This window comes from Hyperoodon ampullatus (genome assembly GCF_949752795.1).
Source record: "Hyperoodon ampullatus genome assembly, chromosome: 6".
Lineage (NCBI taxonomy): Eukaryota > Metazoa > Chordata > Mammalia > Artiodactyla > Ziphiidae > Hyperoodon > Hyperoodon ampullatus.
In genome coordinates this window covers 21,321,284-21,339,305 of record NC_136919.1, presented here as the reverse complement: position 1 = coordinate 21,339,305, position 18,022 = coordinate 21,321,284, and the positions used below count along the sequence as shown (strand labels likewise).

At 52.8% G+C, this 18,022-nt stretch overlaps 2 protein-coding genes across 2 annotated transcripts; both read left to right on the top strand.

The window, feature by feature from the left end:
* Positions 1 to 6,998: 6,998 nt before the first annotated feature.
* ATOSB (atos homolog B) lies at positions 6,999 to 10,716 on the top strand (the record flags this gene model as incomplete). The annotated part of the gene is made up of 7 exons (XM_079706998.1): positions 6,999 to 7,892; positions 8,052 to 8,110; positions 8,302 to 8,407; positions 8,533 to 8,691; positions 9,015 to 9,083; positions 9,167 to 9,342; positions 9,460 to 10,716. 7 exons carry the CDS (start codon positions 6,999 to 7,001, stop codon positions 9,611 to 9,613), a joined length of 1,617 nt encoding a protein of 538 aa, XP_079563124.1. The 3' UTR covers positions 9,614 to 10,716.
* Positions 10,717 to 12,113: 1,397 nt separating this feature from the next.
* STOML2 (stomatin like 2) lies at positions 12,114 to 15,002 on the top strand. Its single transcript, XM_079707201.1, has 9 exons — positions 12,114 to 12,186; positions 12,656 to 12,755; positions 12,873 to 12,931; positions 13,023 to 13,124; positions 13,270 to 13,404; positions 13,564 to 13,708; positions 13,829 to 13,908; positions 14,176 to 14,304; positions 14,729 to 15,002. The coding sequence occupies exons 1-9, from the start codon at positions 12,157 to 12,159 to the stop codon at positions 14,864 to 14,866; spliced, it is 918 nt and encodes a 305-aa protein (XP_079563327.1). The 5' UTR covers positions 12,114 to 12,156; the 3' UTR covers positions 14,867 to 15,002.
* The last annotated feature ends 3,020 nt before the right edge of the window (positions 15,003 to 18,022 follow it).

The following is an 18,022-nucleotide window of genomic DNA, read 5'->3' as shown; positions in this document are numbered from 1 at the left end:
TGCCTTGGTCCCTGTCTTCCCCCTCCTCCCCCACTTTGCCCTGCCCTTATGCTCTGGGTGTGCTCATTTCCCACTTCCTTCCTCACCCTGGGGCCTGGCCTGGTCCTTGCCTGTCTAGGAGCTGTGCCCTGCCCCAGACTTCGTACTCCGTGGCCAGAGACCTAAGTAACCAGCAGCAAGGCCCAGACCTCCCCCTCACTACTGCAGAGGTCTCTCCCAACAGCCCCCCAAGTGAATGGTAGACACCTTTTTACCACTTGACACAAACTGCTTTCCCCACACTTTTCCTTCTCCCGGGTAGGGAACGCTAGGCCCCTCGAAAATTCTGGGCTTCTGTGGGAAGGGGAAAGGTGAGAAGTACTGAAGGTCTATGAGGCATGTTTTGAGAGGTGGGCCACTATTGTCGGCTAAACTTGGGAAGGGATGTGAGGTTCCAGTCTCTGCTGGGGGAGGGAGAGGGAATGGCTCCCCACTCTCCTGGCTTGGAAGCTATCAGAACTGAGACTAGGGCCTAGTCCTTGTGGCGGCTCCTCTGGTTCCCTGAGGGGACTTGATGTAGTGCCAGAGTTCTTTTTGCCCCTGGGCAGCCTGGGAGAGGGTGAGAAAGCCCTGTTTTCCACACAGTGGCTGAATGAGTGTGACAATGTTGCTGAAAGGGGCCCCAAGCCAGTCTCCTCTGGCTGAGAGACTGGCTGGGGAAGGAGCGGGTGCTGAAGCCAGACAAAGCCCTGGGGTAGGGTGGGGTAAAGGAGGGCAGGCTGAAACCTTTGAGGAGGAGCTGATTGCTATGGCAACACAGCTTCCCAGACTGTCTCTCCGAGAGACGGGCTTAGGGCAGACTCACTCCAGCTTCCTCAAGACTGAGGCATTTGTGTGAGTGGGTGGAGCGTGAAGAGAAAGGGCATCAGTTTGCTGTGCAGAGGCTGGAGTATATAGACTTTCTGCTTCGGTACAAGCAGCAGAGCATTCAGATGCTTGGACCCATCCTCTGAAAATGGATATGAGTGAACAATAGCCATTAGAATTATAGCAGTATAAGGTCAGAATTGTAGAGGCTCTCAATGTCTATACAAACGCTCATTTTACAGATTTGGAAATTAAGAAAGAGACTGAGATTTTCTCCAGGTCTCACAGTGAAAGAGCAGGTGTTAGGATCCAGGTCTCCTGATTGCTCTTTACTCAGCCCAGGGCTCATTGTTTCTTTCAGCCAGTGTTTATTGAGCACCTATTATGTGCCAGGCACTGATGCTGATTCTGGGAATACCAGCATGAACAAAACGGACAAAGTTGCTGTTCTCATGGAGCTTCCATTCTAATAGGGGGAGAAATAAATGTGTGTGTGGCTGGGAAGGGAGAGAAAGGGGGGAGAGGGTGGGGGAAGGGTAAAGAGGGAGAAGTGTCAGCTGGTGATAAATGTTATGAAAAAAATAAAGCAGGGTAAGAATTTAAGGCAGCTAGGTAAAGCCTCTTGATTGTACCATGCTGCTTGCTTTCCCGGTACGCACTGAGGCCTAGAACATCTTTGATCCTTCCCCCTGAACTACTGCCCCCTGACTTTTGCAAATAACTAAGGCCTGGGCCTATGGTAGTGGCAGTTAGATAGAACAAGGTGGGGTCACCAAGGAATTACTCCTTTCCTACAGTGTTCTCTGTCTACCTGTCTTCCCAGTAAGCTTTTACTAAGGCAAGTGGGCTTTTACATTGATACTCTGCAATTTTGTTCAGGGTGTTGAAAATTTCCTAAATCCCGTTCCTTAGCATTAGGGAACCAGCAAGGAAGTCAGTCCACGGCAACTGGCTTCTTTTTCAGCGTTTTCCCCCTGGTCTGAGGTAAGGAGAAAGGAGGCTAGAGGAACTGTTACTTGGTTGTCCTTCCTAAGTCTAGGGCACAGGGAGGAGGTAGGGGAGGAGAGCCTCATTTTACTGTCCAGTGACAACCTCAGGGCCCTTAGGGCCCACCACTACAAGCAAGGTAGAAACAAGGACCTTGGGGCTTCTGTGGCTTCTGAACTATGAAAGAAGGCACTCCCGCTCTTCTGGAGGCACAGCCAGGGAGCCTGCCCTGGCTGATGCTAATTCTCTAGGGTCTCAGTTTGAGTCTTTCCTCTTTTGGCTCTGGTGTTTGCCTCTTGTTTTGTGGAAGACCTGAGTCTTAGACACCTCTTAAGCTCCAAACTGTCTGACTTCACAAGTGCAGAGGGAAAGGTAGGCAGGACTGTTTATTTTCTTAGCTTGCCCGTAGATCAGCCCCTCTAAAAAGTGTCTTTTAATGTCTAATCCTTGCAAAGGTTTCCATCCTGGTCATTTAAAGGATAAGAGAATAAGAATTAGGAATGCTGGTTCTGCTGCCGCTTAATTTGGTTGGGTCTGGGCAGGGCTTGGGGCCCAGTGACTCAGGGGGAGGGTGGGGAGTTTCGAGGGAGCTGTGAGTCATGGGGGTGAGCTCTGTCAGAAGAGTTGGGCATATTTCCCCCTACTCTGGGCAGAAGCCTTCCTATCCCACTTCTTCCCCTGGGTGCTCTCCCTCCTTGAACAGGGGCTGATGAATAGAAAGAGTGCAGAAGGGCTGAAGCAGCCTGATCTCAGAATGGAAGTTTAGAGGCACAAAGAATGATGTCTAGGTTCCTGAATTAAAAGGTATCCCTATCTCAGGAGCCCTTGGGGCCCCTCTAATGAAGGCAAAAGAACATCAATATAGAGTAAGAAAGGAACAATACTATTTCTTAGTGGAAAGAGATGAGATCCCACTTCAAGAACTTTTCATCTGCCGTGGCACGAAGGAAGCTTCCTGGGATTCAACAGCCCTCTGGTACCTGGACCTCTGGTTTGCAAGGCACGGAGAGATGAACGGGAGTGGGGATATTTGGGATCTGGTGTTGGAAGAGCAAGCTGACTTTGGGGATTGTCGAACTTTGTCTGTGAACGCCCTAGGTCGTCCTACTGACCTGCCTCTGAAGAGGAAGGGAGGGGTGAAAAGTGGGAGGCCTACGTCTTTCCAAGGGTTAAAAGGCAGGGCTGAGAGCTGCTTTGGACTCCTGCAGCTGAGGGGTTAAGGAGATGGGCGGAGCGACCCTATGTAGGCCGGCCCCCCCCCCGTGTGGACCAACGGGCTTGCGTCTCTTGGAGGGGGCGTGCCTCACGCTTGAGGTCGTGGGGAGGCTGGCCTCCTTTAGGCCAATGAGCATAGTCGCTGCCCATGGGGGGCGGAGTTTGAGGGGGCGTGGCTGCCGCGGCTGCAGTGGTTGGGGAGTGGGGGCGCTGGGCGGGGCGGGCTGCCCCATCAGCTGGTAGGAAATGGCCTGTGAGTCAGAGGGGCAGCGGAGTCGGCAGTGCGGAGCCCGGGCGCCCACGGGGAGGGACAGTCGCGGGGAGGGGCGAGGCAGCGGCTTGGGGGCTGCGGGCGCCAGGGCCCGCTAGTGTTGCACACGAAGCTGAACAGAGCAGAGCCTAGCAAAGCAGGGCTCAGGCTGAGCCACCCTTTGTCTGGGTTGGGGGCCCGTGGTGGGGAGGATTGGGCATTCGAGGGGAGGGACCGGGACGGGACGGAAGGGCCTGGAGCAGCGTCGCCGCGGCGGAGCCAGTCTGGGAACGGGGTGAGTTTGTGCTAGGGGGAAATAGCAAATCTCCGAAGCTCCAGTAGGGAATGGGGCCTGTCCCAGGCTGTGGGGAGGAGAGGGGAGAGAAAGGACCTGGGAGGCTAAGCAGGGGGTGAAGGGATCGGTCAGAACAAGGAGTCCTGGAGCCGGGGTGCTGGGGTGAGTCTACTGGGCTCATTTTGGAGGAGGTGCTAAGATTTGCTTCCTCTCCACGGAGGGTGGAGGGCTCTAGGCCAGAGAGAGGCAAGGGGTTGGTGAGAGGGCAGAAGTTAACGCTCCTACCCACAGTAGTGGTCCATGGGAACAGCCCCCGTAGCTAGTGTAGACGTGTGTAGGGACAAAATGTAGAGCAGCTGGCAGCAGTTCCTTCTGAATGGCGTGAAGTTGAAAAGCACATGGAGAGGAATTCTCCTTCCTGCCACCTTCCTTGATCAGGGTAGAAATGGATATCTTTAATACTGAAGGGGAGAGTGAGCCTGGCAGCTCAACACCCACCTACCCCACCTCCCAGGCCTAGCAGGTGTCTGAGGGTACAGACCCCGTGGTATTCTGGGACTTGTTGTTTTTGCTGGCCTTGCTCCCTTGGCATGTTGGGAGCTGTAGTCCTTGCCAGCCACAGCCTGGCACAGCTGTTTGACGCCAGCTGCTGCCCACCCCCTGCACAGAGTGAGATTTGGCCTACCCTGCCCCTCCCCTGCCAAGTCCTGCCCCATGAGTCAGCTTGAAGCCATGGTCTAGAGCCAGACTGGCTGGGTGGCAGTAAAGTGAGTCTTAGAGATTTTCATTGACAGGGCAGGAACTGAGAAGGCTCTGGGGTAATGAGCAGATGCCAGCCATGCTGGGGTCAAGTAGGGCATCATGTCATCACCTGGCTTCCCCAGGGCAAGGGCTCAAGAGGTCAACTGGGATGATGGGATGACTTAGGGGTGGGAGTGCTAAGGAAAAGGCCCTTCCTGAATCTGTATAGCATGGGTAGAGGAAAGGAGGGGAGAGATGAGTACAGGTCGTACCCTCTGAAATGCTGCCATTGGCGTTCTGCACTTTCCAGACGCCCCACCCACCACAGGGAACCAGAATTTTCTTAGGGCTTCCAGTTCTAATGAGAACTTGGTGAAATAGGATAGTGTAGGGTAGTGCAGTGATGGGAACTTGGTGTAGGAGAGTTTTTCAGTCCCTGGATGCAAAGCTCCCCTTTCTCCCTGCGTCCCACCCCCATCTTTAATTTATTTAATTTATTTATTTTTGGCTGCGCTGGGTCTTCATTGCTGCACGTGGGCTTTCTCTATTTGCGTCGAGCTGGGGCTACTCTTCGTTGCGGTGCGTGGGCTTCTCATTGCGGTGGCTTCTCTTGTTGCGGAGCACAGGCTCTAGGCACGCGGGCTTTGGTAGTTGTGGCACATGGGCTCAGTAGTTGTGGCTCGCGGGCTCTAGAGTACAGGCTCAGTAGTTGTGGCGCACGGGCTTAGTTGCTCCGCAGCATGTGGGATCTTCCCGGACCAGGGCATGAACCTGTGTCCCTCGCACTGGTGGGTGGATTCTTAACCACTGCGCCACCAGGGAAGCCCCCCACCCCCATCTTTGTTGTTGCTGATTCTCCCTATACAATTAATCTCCCTGCTTCTCTCATATTCTGGGAGTTTTTCTCTGCACTGTCAGGACTGCTGCCCAGATCTCTGGGACTTGCATTTTACTTTTTTGAGCCCTGCTATGTGCTTACACCTGTGCTTGGAGTTGGGCAGAGGAGTGAAGTACAAACCTATCCTCAAGAACCCTATGGTCAGTCTACGAGATGTCTTACCCACAGGAGCAAGCAAAACTGTCACTGGGTTACAGGAGATAGTGGTACTGCTATAGGTGAGGTCTCAGAAGAGACAGACATTTATGGTCCAGGGTGGCCGGAGAAGGCTTTATGGAGAGGATGGCATTTGGCCTAGCCAAGGAAGGTTAAGACTCCGATAGGCATAAGGGAACATTCCTTGAATGAGAAAGCGTTTTGTGGATAGCAGGCAGCACAGGCTACTGACCAAAGGATAAGCTTGATCCTGGGGGCAATGTTTTCTCCCATGAAGGAAGATGGCCTTCAACTGGACATCCCCTCACCCGGTATGGACTCCTGAGGGTGGACTAGTCAGTGAAGACCATCTTGTACCCTGACAGAAAAGCAGTGGTTTTGGTTTTTGGGTGTTGGATGTGTTGGGGAGGAGTGGCGAGGTACTCCAGCTCTCTGACCGTCACTGTCTTATCACTAGTTTGCAGGGCCTAGGTAGGAGGAGGGGTAGGCCCTGGAAAGTGCCTTCTAACAGTGCTTCCTCCCCCACCCCGCCCCCTCTAGACTTGTTTTTGGTTAGATTTGTTGCTTCCTGTTAAAGGGACAGACTGTTGGGGCCAATTGGGAGTTTAATGCTGAAGAGCCCACTTTGAGCTGACCTGAAGTTTGTTCTTCTAAGGAGTGCTGATGGGGATGTAAGTTTCTGTAAGACCTCTGCCCTTAGGGTTATGGGGTGGCACTTGTCCCTTTAGAGATAGGTATGTGGGAAGGAGTTGTGCAACTCAGTGGCCTTGACTAGGAGAGTTGAATTCTTGCTTTGGCCACCTCTCAGTTGGCATGGTCTCTTGGATCTTGGGGTATCTCATCCCCCCTCTCATTCAGGGCAGGAGTCCCCCAGCTGGTGGCCCTGATAAGTAGTTATCCTGCCTCAACTTACTTGTCACATCCTTATTACAATGAGCTAAGACCTGCCTCTCTGTGACTCCTTGTATAGCCCAGTTCTGCCCTCTGGGCCCTGGATCCCAAGACTGCCCCTTCTGTTTCTGAAGGGCTCCTCGCACTGGAGGAGGATGTCCTGGCATATACTCTGTTAGCTGACAGTTGGAGAGCAACCTTACTGCTGGCTCCAGAGATCCTGGCTTATGTCTGTTTTTCTCTCCTCAGGGTCCAGCTGAGCCTAGGAGCTGCACGGAATGGTGGCAGTCACCTCGCCAGTGCAGCAGGCATGGACCAGACTGCAAGCTAGGAGAGCAAGGCATCAGTCAGGAAGAGGGAACACACAGCTAGGCTTAAGGCCTCTTCATCGGGGTGAGAGCCAGGGAGAGGGAGGAGGAGCAGGTACAGTTAGAAACCTGAGCTAATGTGTCACCTTCTCGGAAGTTCTGCGAGTGGCCTTTATATTCCATTAGTCCATCTAAAGGCATTAGATTGGGACACCTTCGCCCCCAGGAACCTCACAAGCTCACCTCTTCAGTCCAGGGGAGGATCTGAAATTCACCTGGGAGGGAGATGATTCACTGATTGCCCTGACCATCTTTTCTTCTCTTCTCTTGCACAGATGTCCCCAGGCCCCCCAGCCCAGGCCCAGCATAAAGGCTCTGGGGGGGGTCCCCCCTGACCCAAGGCGGGGCTTCATGCGCCACGTGCAGGCGGAGCCGTCTCCATCCTCAGAGCCAGAGGCTGGCCCTTCACAGCCTGCAGTCAGGCAGGGGGCCCTCCAGGGTGGTCTGCTCATGGGCTACAGCCCGGCAGGGGGGGCAACATCCCCCGGGGTCTACCAGGTATCCATCTTTTCCCCTCCAGCTGGTGCCTCCGAGCCTCATAGGGCCCTGAAACGGCCAGCCCCACCCACTGAGGGTCCCCGGGAGCTGAAGAGAGGCCCTGGGCTGGGGGCCAGAGAGGGACTACCCCCTGAAGAACCACCTACTTTGGGGCTGTTGGGCCCAGAGGGACTGGGGCTGGGACTAGGCGTGGCCAGCCAGCATTTCTGCCATCATGGCCTCTGTGTTGTGGAACAGGGAGGTAGCTCCACCTCACCTTGGACTTCAGGGGCCCAGAGTTCCCCCTGGCCCCCATCAAATGCTTCCTGCAGTACTTTGCACACCAGAGACTGGGCTTCCCCACATCCTGGGGGACAGGGGTCCCTGGGGGAGTCCCCAGGGCCAGCCCCTCCAGGCCAGCTGCACACACTTGACACTGATTTGCACAGTCTTGCACAAATAGGGGGTAAGAGCCTAGTGGCTGGGGTGGGCAATGGGGGCAGCCCCTGGCCTAGGGAGTCCCCTGGCACTGCCAATGGGCACAGCCCCGAGCACACACCCCCTGGCCCTGGACCTCCAGGCCCCTGCCCCACCAAGCGAAGGCTGCTTCCAGCTGGAGAAGCCCCGGATGCCAGCTCTGAGGATGAGGGGCCAGCCCCTCGGAGGCGCCGGGGAGCCCTGGGCCACCCTCTTGCTGCCAACAATTCTGATGCCAAAGCCACACCCTTCTGGAGCCACCTGCTGCCTGGGCCCAAGGAGCCTGTGCTGGTAAGTCAGGACAGGAAGTGGTCTGCTCTTAAGTGGACATCTGTGTGGGGAAAGGTGATGGGCTTAGGAGGATGTTCCTATAAGAGCTTGTGATGAGCCCCTGCTCCAAACATACCTGGCCTCCACCCAGTCTCTGTCCCTAATCTTTCCTCTCCATAGGACCCAACAGACTGCAGTCCCATGGGGCGGAGGCTGAAAGGTGCCTGTCGCCTGAAGCTGTAAGTGACCAGCTTCTCCCTCTGCCCCTCCCTGAAAATGGGGCAGATGTCTGTAATTCTTTTTCCAACCCCAGGGTGGGGGACCTCAGGGAAGGAGCCCTAGGTAGTAGCAAATGGTGGGGCCCAAGGACAGTAGCAAGCGTAGCAGAATACCTCAAGCCAACCCACTTGTGTGTCCCCTCCCCTACCAGGAGCTCCCTTCGAAGACTCCGGAAGGGGCCAGGCCTGCTGAGCCCCCCCAGTGCCTCCCCTGTTCCTACCCCCGCTGTCAGCCGTACCCTGTTGGGCAACTTTGAGGTAGTTCCCCTTGGGTTCCTTGATTGGTGGATCTTGCGGGAAGGGATGGTGGTGTGTGTGGCTTGGACGGGTAAGGAAAACAGCTAGCATCTGTCTCACAGTATGTTTTCCCACCCCATCCCCAGGAATCATTGCTGCAAGGACGCTTTGCACCATCTGGCCACATTGAGGGCTTCACAGCAGAGATTGGAGCTAGTGGATCCTACTGCCCTCAGCATGTCACGCTGCCGGTCACTGTCACCTTCTTTGATGTTTCTGAGCAAAATGCCCCGGCTCCCTTCCTGGTATGACCTGACCTCAACCCAAAGTTAGCTCATGAGGGGCATGAGGGGTTGGGGGCAGCAGGTATTCTTTTTTTTTTTTAACTGACAAAGCAAAAGACTTTATTGGGAAGGGCACCCTGGGCGGAGACCAGCAGAGTTAGGGAACCCAGGAGAACTGCTCTGGAAGTATTCTTTAGATGTTCTCGCCCAAGAGTCAGAGCCAGGTGGGGAGAACTCTAGTGTAGGGCAGGGGCCAGGTCCCAGAATGAGAGATTATGGAGATGGATGAGTGTTCAGGGATCTCCCAGACCCTACCTTGACTGATGGCTTCGTGGCCTTCCCAGGGCGTCGTGGACCTGAACCCCCTGGGGAGGAAGGGTTACAGTGTGCCCAAGGTGGGCACCATCCAAGTGGTGAGTTTTCCCTGAGGGGGAGTGGGAGTGGGGACAGGAAGACATCCCCTAGACCCTACCAACCTTGCCCTTCCTGTCCCCAGACCTTATTTAACCCCAACCAGACTGTGGTGAAGATGTTCCTCGTGACCTTTGACTTCTCGGACATGCCTGCTGCCCACATGACCTTCCTGCGTCATCGCCTCTTTTTGGTGCCTGTGGGTGAGGAGGGAAATACTAGCCGCACCCGCCGCCTCCTCTGCTACTTGTTGCACCTCAGGTGAGGACAGGGCCCGGGGTATCCTTTCCACAGCCCAGGCATGTCCTCCATGAATAGCATCTCTCCTTGCTTGTCTACAGTCTGGGGTCTTACTTTGATCACCCTGTCCTCCCCCAGGTTCCGGAGCTCCCGCTCAGGCCGCTTAAGCCTGCATGGAGACATCCGCCTGCTTTTTTCCCGCCGGAGCCTGGAACTGGACACAGGGCTCCCCTACGAACTGCAGGCTGTGACTGAGGCCCCTCACAATCCACGTTATTCACCTTTGCCCTGATTGTCAGTGCCCTGAACCCATGTGGGCCAAGGACCTGCCCATCCTGCTCCATCCTGGACAGAGCAAACACGTGGAGAGGTGCAAGAGAACCTTCAGGCTTGAATTAAAGCCCTCACCACGCTCATGCCCAAATTGATTATTTGGGCGTTTAAAGCTTCTGATCTTACCACACTCTGCCCTACTCTGGGTACTCCACGTGCCTGCCCCCTCCCTTGGATTTCCCAGGCCAGCTGCGGTAGTGGGGAGGAACTGGAGCTATCCTGAGGTTGTCCTAAGTTCCCAGGCAAGTCATGCCAGCGTTGCCTCCCTGTCCTGGGCAGGGGCCACTTATTATTTTATTTATTTTAATTTATAATTTATTCAAATTGGATTGCCTTGGTAACGTCCCAAACCTGATAATTGGCATTGCCCCTCCTCCTTTCCCACTCTTAGATATTGCTCCAACCTCAGGAGTTGAAGAGGCTGATATGGGGGCTGTAGGAGAACTGCTCTCCCTCAGCTGAGAGCAGAGAAGTATCCCGGAAGGACTGAGTCACCAGCCAAAGACTCAGCTTCCCCTGTCCTTCCTTATTCCTTTCACTTCCCCGACCCTCTCACCTCACTCTGAAGGCCAACTTGTGTGTGTGTGTCTGTGTACGTGTATGTGTGTGAGAGACAGAGCATGCGTGCAGGCACACACGCACGCGCGCACACACACACACACAGGGGTCAACCACCCCTCATCTAGGACTTCAGACTCTGGTTGTCCCTCTCCTTCTGCCTTTGTCTCCTTGCTTTGGGGTCCTGACTGAGGAAGGTGTTCAGGGGACGGAGTCAGGGCCAAGGACTGGGGTGCTTCCTCTCACCTGGCCAGACTCTGACCCACCTACCTCAGTTGGGGTGAGGGGCACCCCTCAAACTCAGTCATGTAGTTATCAACTACCCCATTCCCCACTCTAGACTCTGACCCAGCCTTAGCCCTGATACCTGGGGCTGGGCTGAGGGGAACAAGCATTTGCTAAAACTTGAAAAAAAAAAAAAAAAAAAAAACAGGAAAAAATTGTACCTGGTACTTTTTTTTTTTTTTAAAGAAAGAAAGAATAAATTCTTGTTTGAAACTTGAACTAAGCCTTAGTTTTTCTGTTCGGGAGAGCATGGGAATGGGGATGGAGAGCCTAACTAGAGCTGGGACTCTGCCCTTTCCCCAGGAAAAAGGCCTGAGGCAGGGAAGTCTTAGGGGAGGCCCCCATGATTCTTAGGGTCTGGTCTTGCCCCTTTCACATAATGGGGTGGGGTTGGGGTAGGTTCTGCTGTAAAAGCTAAACTCTGAATGCGGATCTGGATTCTTACACTGGTTCTGTTGATGATTTTAGCTCCTCTGAGCTTCAGTGCTCTGATATGTAAAATGAGGGTGACTGTGCAAGTCTCCTAATGGATGTGACAGAGCATCGGAGATGTGTGCAGGGTGACGTGCTCCAGAGAAGGCTGAATGTTGGGGCTGTGTGCTGGACTCTGTATGCGAGGGAACCTGGGCCTGATAGACCCTGACGGGGTAGAGGAAGAAAAAGCTCTGATGCCTTGGGAAAAGAGGGGAGGGGGAAACCTCAGTCCAATCACCGGGCAGTGTTAGGCCCAGTCACCATGGTAACGGGAATGGGGTCGGTCCCCAGTGGGAGGGCTGGGTACGGAACAGCAGGACTACCAGAGAATGTCACTATGGCAACCACGGCAATGAGTCAGCTCCAATGGCTCGTCGCTATGGTGAAAGACAGGGGCGATTATACGCTCAGAAGGGTAAACTCAGTCTCCAGTGGGGATAAAGAATTCTGTTGGAAGCTTTTCTGGGACACCTGCACGCGAAAAGTAGCCTGCATTTGGTCACCGTGTTCGGGATCTTGGGCTTGAGCAGCTAGAACAAGAACAAGCTCGAGCCTTGAGCCCTCTCTAGAAAGTCTGCGTCTCCCAGCGAGCAACTGGGAGCACGCTTCTGCCGAGTAATCAGCACGCTTCTGCCGAGTAACGCTGATTGGCTGAGTGTGGAAGGGGGAAGGGAAGGCCGGAAGTACATCCGGGGGAGTGGAAATACGGGAGGAAAGGCTCGGGTCCGGGCATCTAGAGCGACCGCTCTGCTACGCGTCTCGTTGGTTCCGGAGGCCGCTGTGGCAGTGGGAAATGCTGGCGCGCGCGGTGCGGGGTTCTGGGGCCCTTTTGCTGAGGGTGAGTGCAAGGCATCCTTTTCTAAGGGTCGGGCCGGAGATCACCTGGGTTTTCAGCTGGGAAGGGGCCAGATTCTAAGTGTGGGGAGAGAACTGGAATCGGAGGTTATGGTACTCGCCTGAGTTCCTTTCCGAGAACCCTTTAGGATCGCGGTTTAGGGACATGCCTCCGGGACAGGCACCGAGAGGGGCGGGGTGCCCGGTCGACTGGATCTCTGCTAATCCTCGTCTTCCCTTTAGGGCTCCGTGCAGGCTTCTGGCCGCGCTGCGCGCCGCGCCTCCTCTGGATTGCCCCGAAACACCGTGGTGCTGTTTGTGCCGCAGCAGGAGGCTTGGGTGGTGGAGCGAATGGGCCGATTCCACCGCATCCTGGAGCCTGTGAGAACTTCTTCTGACCATCCCGGGCCAGCCTGAATCCCAATTCCCTCACGACTTGGGGGAATGGGGTGAGACCTCGTTGGGGCCTGCCTTCACCTTTGGCTTCTGGCACCCCAGGCCAGACCTGGCAGGGCCCAGACTGCTGACGGTCATACCCATCTTACCACCTTTTCCCATTGCACTAGCATCCCACAGGCCCCACGTTAGGAATCTCTTCTATTAATCCTCTCAGCTCCACCTGTCTGCATGGAAAAGGCTACTCTGCTGGCTCCTATCTCCTTGACTGTCCCTTCCATTCAGAGATCCAGCCTTACATTCCTATCCTTACATTCTTACGTACCAGTGACACCCCAAGCCTTCTGTTTTTCTGGGCAGAATCTATGTTGATTCCCTACCCACTCCAGGCCTAGCTTCAATCTCAACCCTACAGCCCCCCATCCTTCTGAAGACCTGTGACTCCTCTTCCCAGGGCTTGAATATCCTCATCCCTGTGTTAGACCGGATCCGATATGTGCAGAGTCTCAAGGAAATTGTCATCAACGTGCCTGAGCAGTCTGCCGTGACTCTTGGTGAGGCGTGCGGGGTGACTTGGGTGCTCTGAGGCCATTAGGATGTGGTGGCAGGAGAAAGAGCTGATTGGGACCTGGAGGCCTGACCTCCTTTCTCTCCTGCTCCTGCACCTACAGACAATGTAACTCTGCAAATCGATGGAGTTCTTTACCTGCGCATAATGGACCCTTACAAGGTATCTGCCCTCTGCTTTATTCAGCTCCTGAGTTGCTCTCCTCACTAAAATCCTGCATGCAAGCTACTGACACTATCCATGCCCCTTTCAGGCAAGCTATGGTGTGGAGGACCCTGAGTATGCTGTCACCCAGCTAGCTCAGACAACCATGAGATCAGAGCTCGGCAAACTCTCTCTGGACAAAGTCTTCCGGGTAAGGGGATCTGAGCCAGAGTTAAGGTTTGAAGACACATACCTGGCACTCTCAGTCCTTTCTGGGGATCAGTTCCGGGACCTTCTTGGTTTAGCCCCCTGAAGGTTGGGTTGAGGCCATGGAGCTTACACCTTTCTTCCTCCAGGAGCGGGAGTCCCTGAATGCTAACATCGTGGATGCTATCAACCAGGCTGCCGACTGCTGGGGCATCCGCTGCCTCCGTTATGAGATCAAGGATATCCATGTGCCACCCCGGGTGAAAGAGTCCATGCAGATGCAGGTGGGGGCCAGAGAGGGATGGGGTAGAGTACTTCAGGATGCTCCAGTTGCATAGGGACCTGGACTCCCTTCCCTGTTGTGATGGGTACAATTGCAGGTCTGTGTAAGAGTTTACTTTTACTCTGGTTTCTTGTTGATGGGGCTTGCTGGGGGCTTCTAGGTGGAGGCAGAGCGGCGGAAACGGGCCACAGTTCTAGAGTCTGAGGGGACTCGAGAGTCGGCTATCAACGTGGCAGAGGGGAAGAAGCAGGCACAGATCCTGGCCTCTGAGGCAGAAAAGGCTGAACAAATAAATCAGGCAGCAGGTCAGCAGAGGGTAGAGGCTGAGTGATGAACAGGGTATGGACCTTTGAGGCTTGGTACTGGGACAGGAGCTTTTGGGGTACCCTGACCTCATAGGTCAAGCCCTGTCTCTTTTCTTCCAGGAGAGGCCAGTGCAGTTCTGGCCAAGGCCAAGGCTAAAGCTGAAGCTATTCGCGTCCTGGCTGCAGCTCTGACACAACACGTGAGAGCCCCCCTAGGTGGGATTGGGGATCAGGAATTGGCAGTAGAAGAGGTTCTCTTATCTACCCTTGGGAGAAATTCCTGCCTTTTTGGTTCCATTGAGCCACATTACATGATCTCTTGTATTGTGATCTGCATATCCTCTTTCTAGGAACCTGATTTCCGTCCACTTCCTTTCCTCCCCCACCCCCCCACCCCCCCACCCCCCACCCCCCCACCCCCCATCCAAGTCTGTGATCTCTGATGTTTATCTTCCCTGTGGCCACAGAATGGAGATGCAGCAGCCTCACTGACTGTGGCTGAGCAGTATGTCAGCGCATTCTCTAAACTGGCCAAGGACTCCAACACTATCCTGCTGCCCTCCAACCCTGGCGACGTCACCAGTATGGTGGCTCAGGTTAGAGTGCCCTGAGGACCCAGCATAGAGCACCAATGCCAGAGACTGAGACGCTACCACCACCACCATCACTTTCCCCATCGAGTCCTCTAGAGTGCCCTGAGACTTACACCTCTCTTCATCCCCTGAACGAGACACTCTCACTCATCCCTAGCAACAGGGAACCTCTTGAGACATCTTTCTTTTTTTTTTTTTTTTTTTTTTTTTTGCAGATGCCTGTATTAGTATTTTGAGGGTGACCCTGCTCTGGTAGTTTGTAACAATCCTAGAACCGACTCCAAAGCTTTTAAGACTGAGGCTTGAGAGAGAGAAAGGAAAAACAAGCTTACTGGCCCTGGCTCTCCCTTCTTCCTTTGAGCCGTTGGTGGGTTGGGCTATGTCTTCTGCCACGTGTCATCATGGCTCTCTCTGTCCCTCTCCTCAGGCCATGGGTGTGTATGGGGCCCTCACCAAAGCCCCGGTGCCAGGAGCCCAGGACTCAGTCTCCAGCAGGAGCAGCAGAGATGTCCAGAGCACAGATGCAAATCTTGATGAGGAACTTGATCGAGTCAAGCTGAGTTAATGGAGCTGGGCTTGGTCAGGGAGGCTGGGGACAGGGAAGCAGCACTCCCAGATTCTGGCTCTAGCCTCCCTGCCAAGATTTTGGTTATTATTTTTTTATTTGAACTTTAATCATGTAATAAAGTCACCAATGGCAAACCAAAACTGTCCTCTTTGATTGGGGTATGAAGTTGGGAGAGTCACCAGTGTTCTCCTTGGATGACCACTGCCTCCTCCAGTCCTGTCAGGTCTTGGGAACTGATTCCTCCATGAGCAAGATTAAATGTCATGTAAAGTGAAATCATCCTGCCTGTCTTCAGGAGAAGCTGTGGGATACAGTGGAAAAATTAAACCACATGTCTACTGAACTGCCAGCTGGGGAGTGTAGTCCCCCCTCTTGCTAAGTGTAGGGCTGTGAATTTGAGCAGGTGTTGGGGTTTTTTTTAATGGGAAAGAGGACTGTCCTGGTAGAGTAGCGCTCAAAGGGTCCTCAGGGACTGAGGACACTCATTCGTTCATTCAAAAATATTCAATGCTCAGCCATAAGAAGGAATGAAATTGGGTCATTTGTAGAGACGTGGATGGACCTAGAGACTGTCATACAGAGTGAAGTAAGACAGAAAGAGAAAAACAAATACAGTATATTAACGCATATGTGTGGAACTTAGAAAAATGGTACAGATGAACCAGTTTGCAGGGCAGAAATAGAGATAGATGTAGAGAACAAACGTATGGGCACCAAGGGGGGAAAGTGGTGGGGGGCAGGTGGTGGTGTAATGAATTGGAAGATTGGGATTGACATGTATACACTAATATGTATAAAATGGATAACTAATAAGAAACTGCTGTGTAAAAAAACAAAAACAAAAACAAAAAACATTTAATGATGTCTACCATGTGCCAAGCTCAGTGTTACAGAAGAACCCAAATCCTATGGTCCCTGTTTTCACAGGAAACAGAGCTACAAAGTGATAAGTGCTGAGGTGGAGGAAAGTTCTGGCTGAGGGATCCTTGGGAGAGGAGCATGTCACTTTGTGGGCAGCAAAGTTACCAACTCGGACATTGGGCTCAGGCTGGAAAAATCAATGCTTTCATCAGGCTACGGTTGGGGACTGGAATATGCAAAGGCCCATGGCTCCAGAGAAGTTGGAGTATTCAGAGTTGTTCTCTGTGGCTGATGGGTGGGGTGTTAGGGGGTGTGACTCTGTGGCAGGGGCCAAATCTCAGGGAGATAGGGTCCTGAAAGTGTTTGGACTTTATCTGGGGAGCAGGGGGCACGAAGGGTTTTTTCCCTTCCCATGAAGAATTTTAAGAAGATTAAGGTAATCACATCAGAGTTTCAGATGGAGCTGTCCTGCTGCGATGTGGTCAGGGGATGTGAAGGAGAGATGGGAGGCTGGAAGGACAGTAAGAAGGCTACTTCAGTGGTCCTGGAGAGGGTGGTGAGGCCTGAACATAGGTAAGGGGCTTTGGGGATGAAGGTGGAGGGATATTTCAACATATTTCTGAATTAGAATTTATTCATTTATCCATTTTAATAATTTTATTGAATCCCAACTATATGCCAGGCACTGAGAATATAGTAATAAAGAAAACAAAATTCCCTACTCTCAATGAGCTTACATTCTATTTGGAAGGGACAAATCATTAATAAGATGTATAGTATTTCAGATGCTGATGAGTTGTACTAGAGAGGGAAGTAAAGAAAGGAAGGGAGATGGGGAACTTGAGAGGAAGGGCTGTAACATTGAGTAGAGGGTTACAGGAAGCCTCACTAATGGTACATTTAAGCTTAGATATGGAGATGAGGAGGGGAAGGTCCACTTGGGCATCTGGGAGTAAAGCTGACAGGAGTTGGAAATGCAAAGGTCCTGAGGCAGAGCGTGGCTGCCTTGTAATGTGAAGAGCAAAGCAACTACAGTGGATGGAACTGAGTTAAGGAAACAAGTGGCAGCTAGATGAATCAAAGAAGGAAGTGGGGAGTCAGTGTGTAGATTTGTAGGGCCATGTAGAACCACTACAAGAATTTAGGCTTTACTCTGAGATGAGAAACCACTGGAGAGGTTTTTTTGTTTTGTTTTAAATGGTAGCTTTTCCGAGATATAATTCACATATAATGTGATTCACCGGCTTAAAGTGTAAATTCAATAATTTCTAGTATATTCACAGAATTGGGCAACCATCACAATTTAGAACATTTTCATCACTGCTCCCCATCCCCACCCCGCCACAAAACCCCTGTACCCGGGGCTTCCCTGGTGGCGCAGTGGTTGAGAGTCCGCCTGCCGATGCAGGGGACACGGGTTCGTGCCCCGGTCCGGGAAGATCCCCCATGCTGCGGAGCGGCTGGGCCCGTGAGCCATGGCCACTGGGCCTGCGCATCCGGAGCCTGTGCTCTGCAACGGGAGAGGCCACAGCAGTGAGAGGCCAGCAAAAAAAAAAAAAACCCTGTACCCATTAGTAGTCACTCCTCTCTCCCCTCAACCCTAGACAACCACTAATTTACTTTCTGTATCTGTAGATTTACATATTCATGTAAATGGAACAATACGTGCTATTCTGTGATTGGCTTCTTTCACTTAGCATGTTTTTTTTAATATTTATTTATTTGGCTGTACCAGGTCTTAGCTGTGGCACCCGGGCTCTTTGTTGCCGCGTACGGGATCTTCATTGCAGCATGCAGGATCTTTAGTTGTGGCATGTGGGATCTAGTTCCCTGACCAGGGATCGAACCTGGGCCCCCTGCATCAGGAGCGTGGAATCTTAGCCACTGAACCACTATGGAAGTCCTCTAGTGAGCATGTTTTTAAGTTTCATTCATGTAGTTGCATGTAACCACTTGTAGTACGTCATCCCTTTTTTATTGGCCAAACAATATTCTATTGTATAGATATAGCATATTTTGTTCATCCATTTATCAGTGAAGGCCATTTGGGTTGTTTCCACCTTTTGGCTATTATGATAATGCTACTATGAACCTTCATGTGCAAGTTTTTGCGTGGCCACGTTTTTCTCTTGGGTATATACCTACAAGTGGAATTGCTGGGTCATATGGTAGCTCTACGTTTAACCTTTGGAAGAATTGCCAGACTTCTTTTCAAAAGCTGCTGCACCATTTTTCAATTCCAACAGCAGTTTATGAGGGTTCACATTTCTTCACACCCACATCAATACTTGT

Coding starts and splice junctions, on each gene's coding strand:
- STOML2 (XM_079707201.1), top strand. CDS start 12,157: ATGGGCCGATTCCACCGCATCCTGGAGCCT. Junction 12,756..12,872: donor GCAGTCTGCCGTGACTCTTG/GTGAGGCGTGCG, acceptor CTGCACCTACAG/ACAATGTAACTCTGCAAATC. Junction 13,125..13,269: donor CTCTGGACAAAGTCTTCCGG/GTAAGGGGATCT, acceptor TTCTTCCTCCAG/GAGCGGGAGTCCCTGAATGC.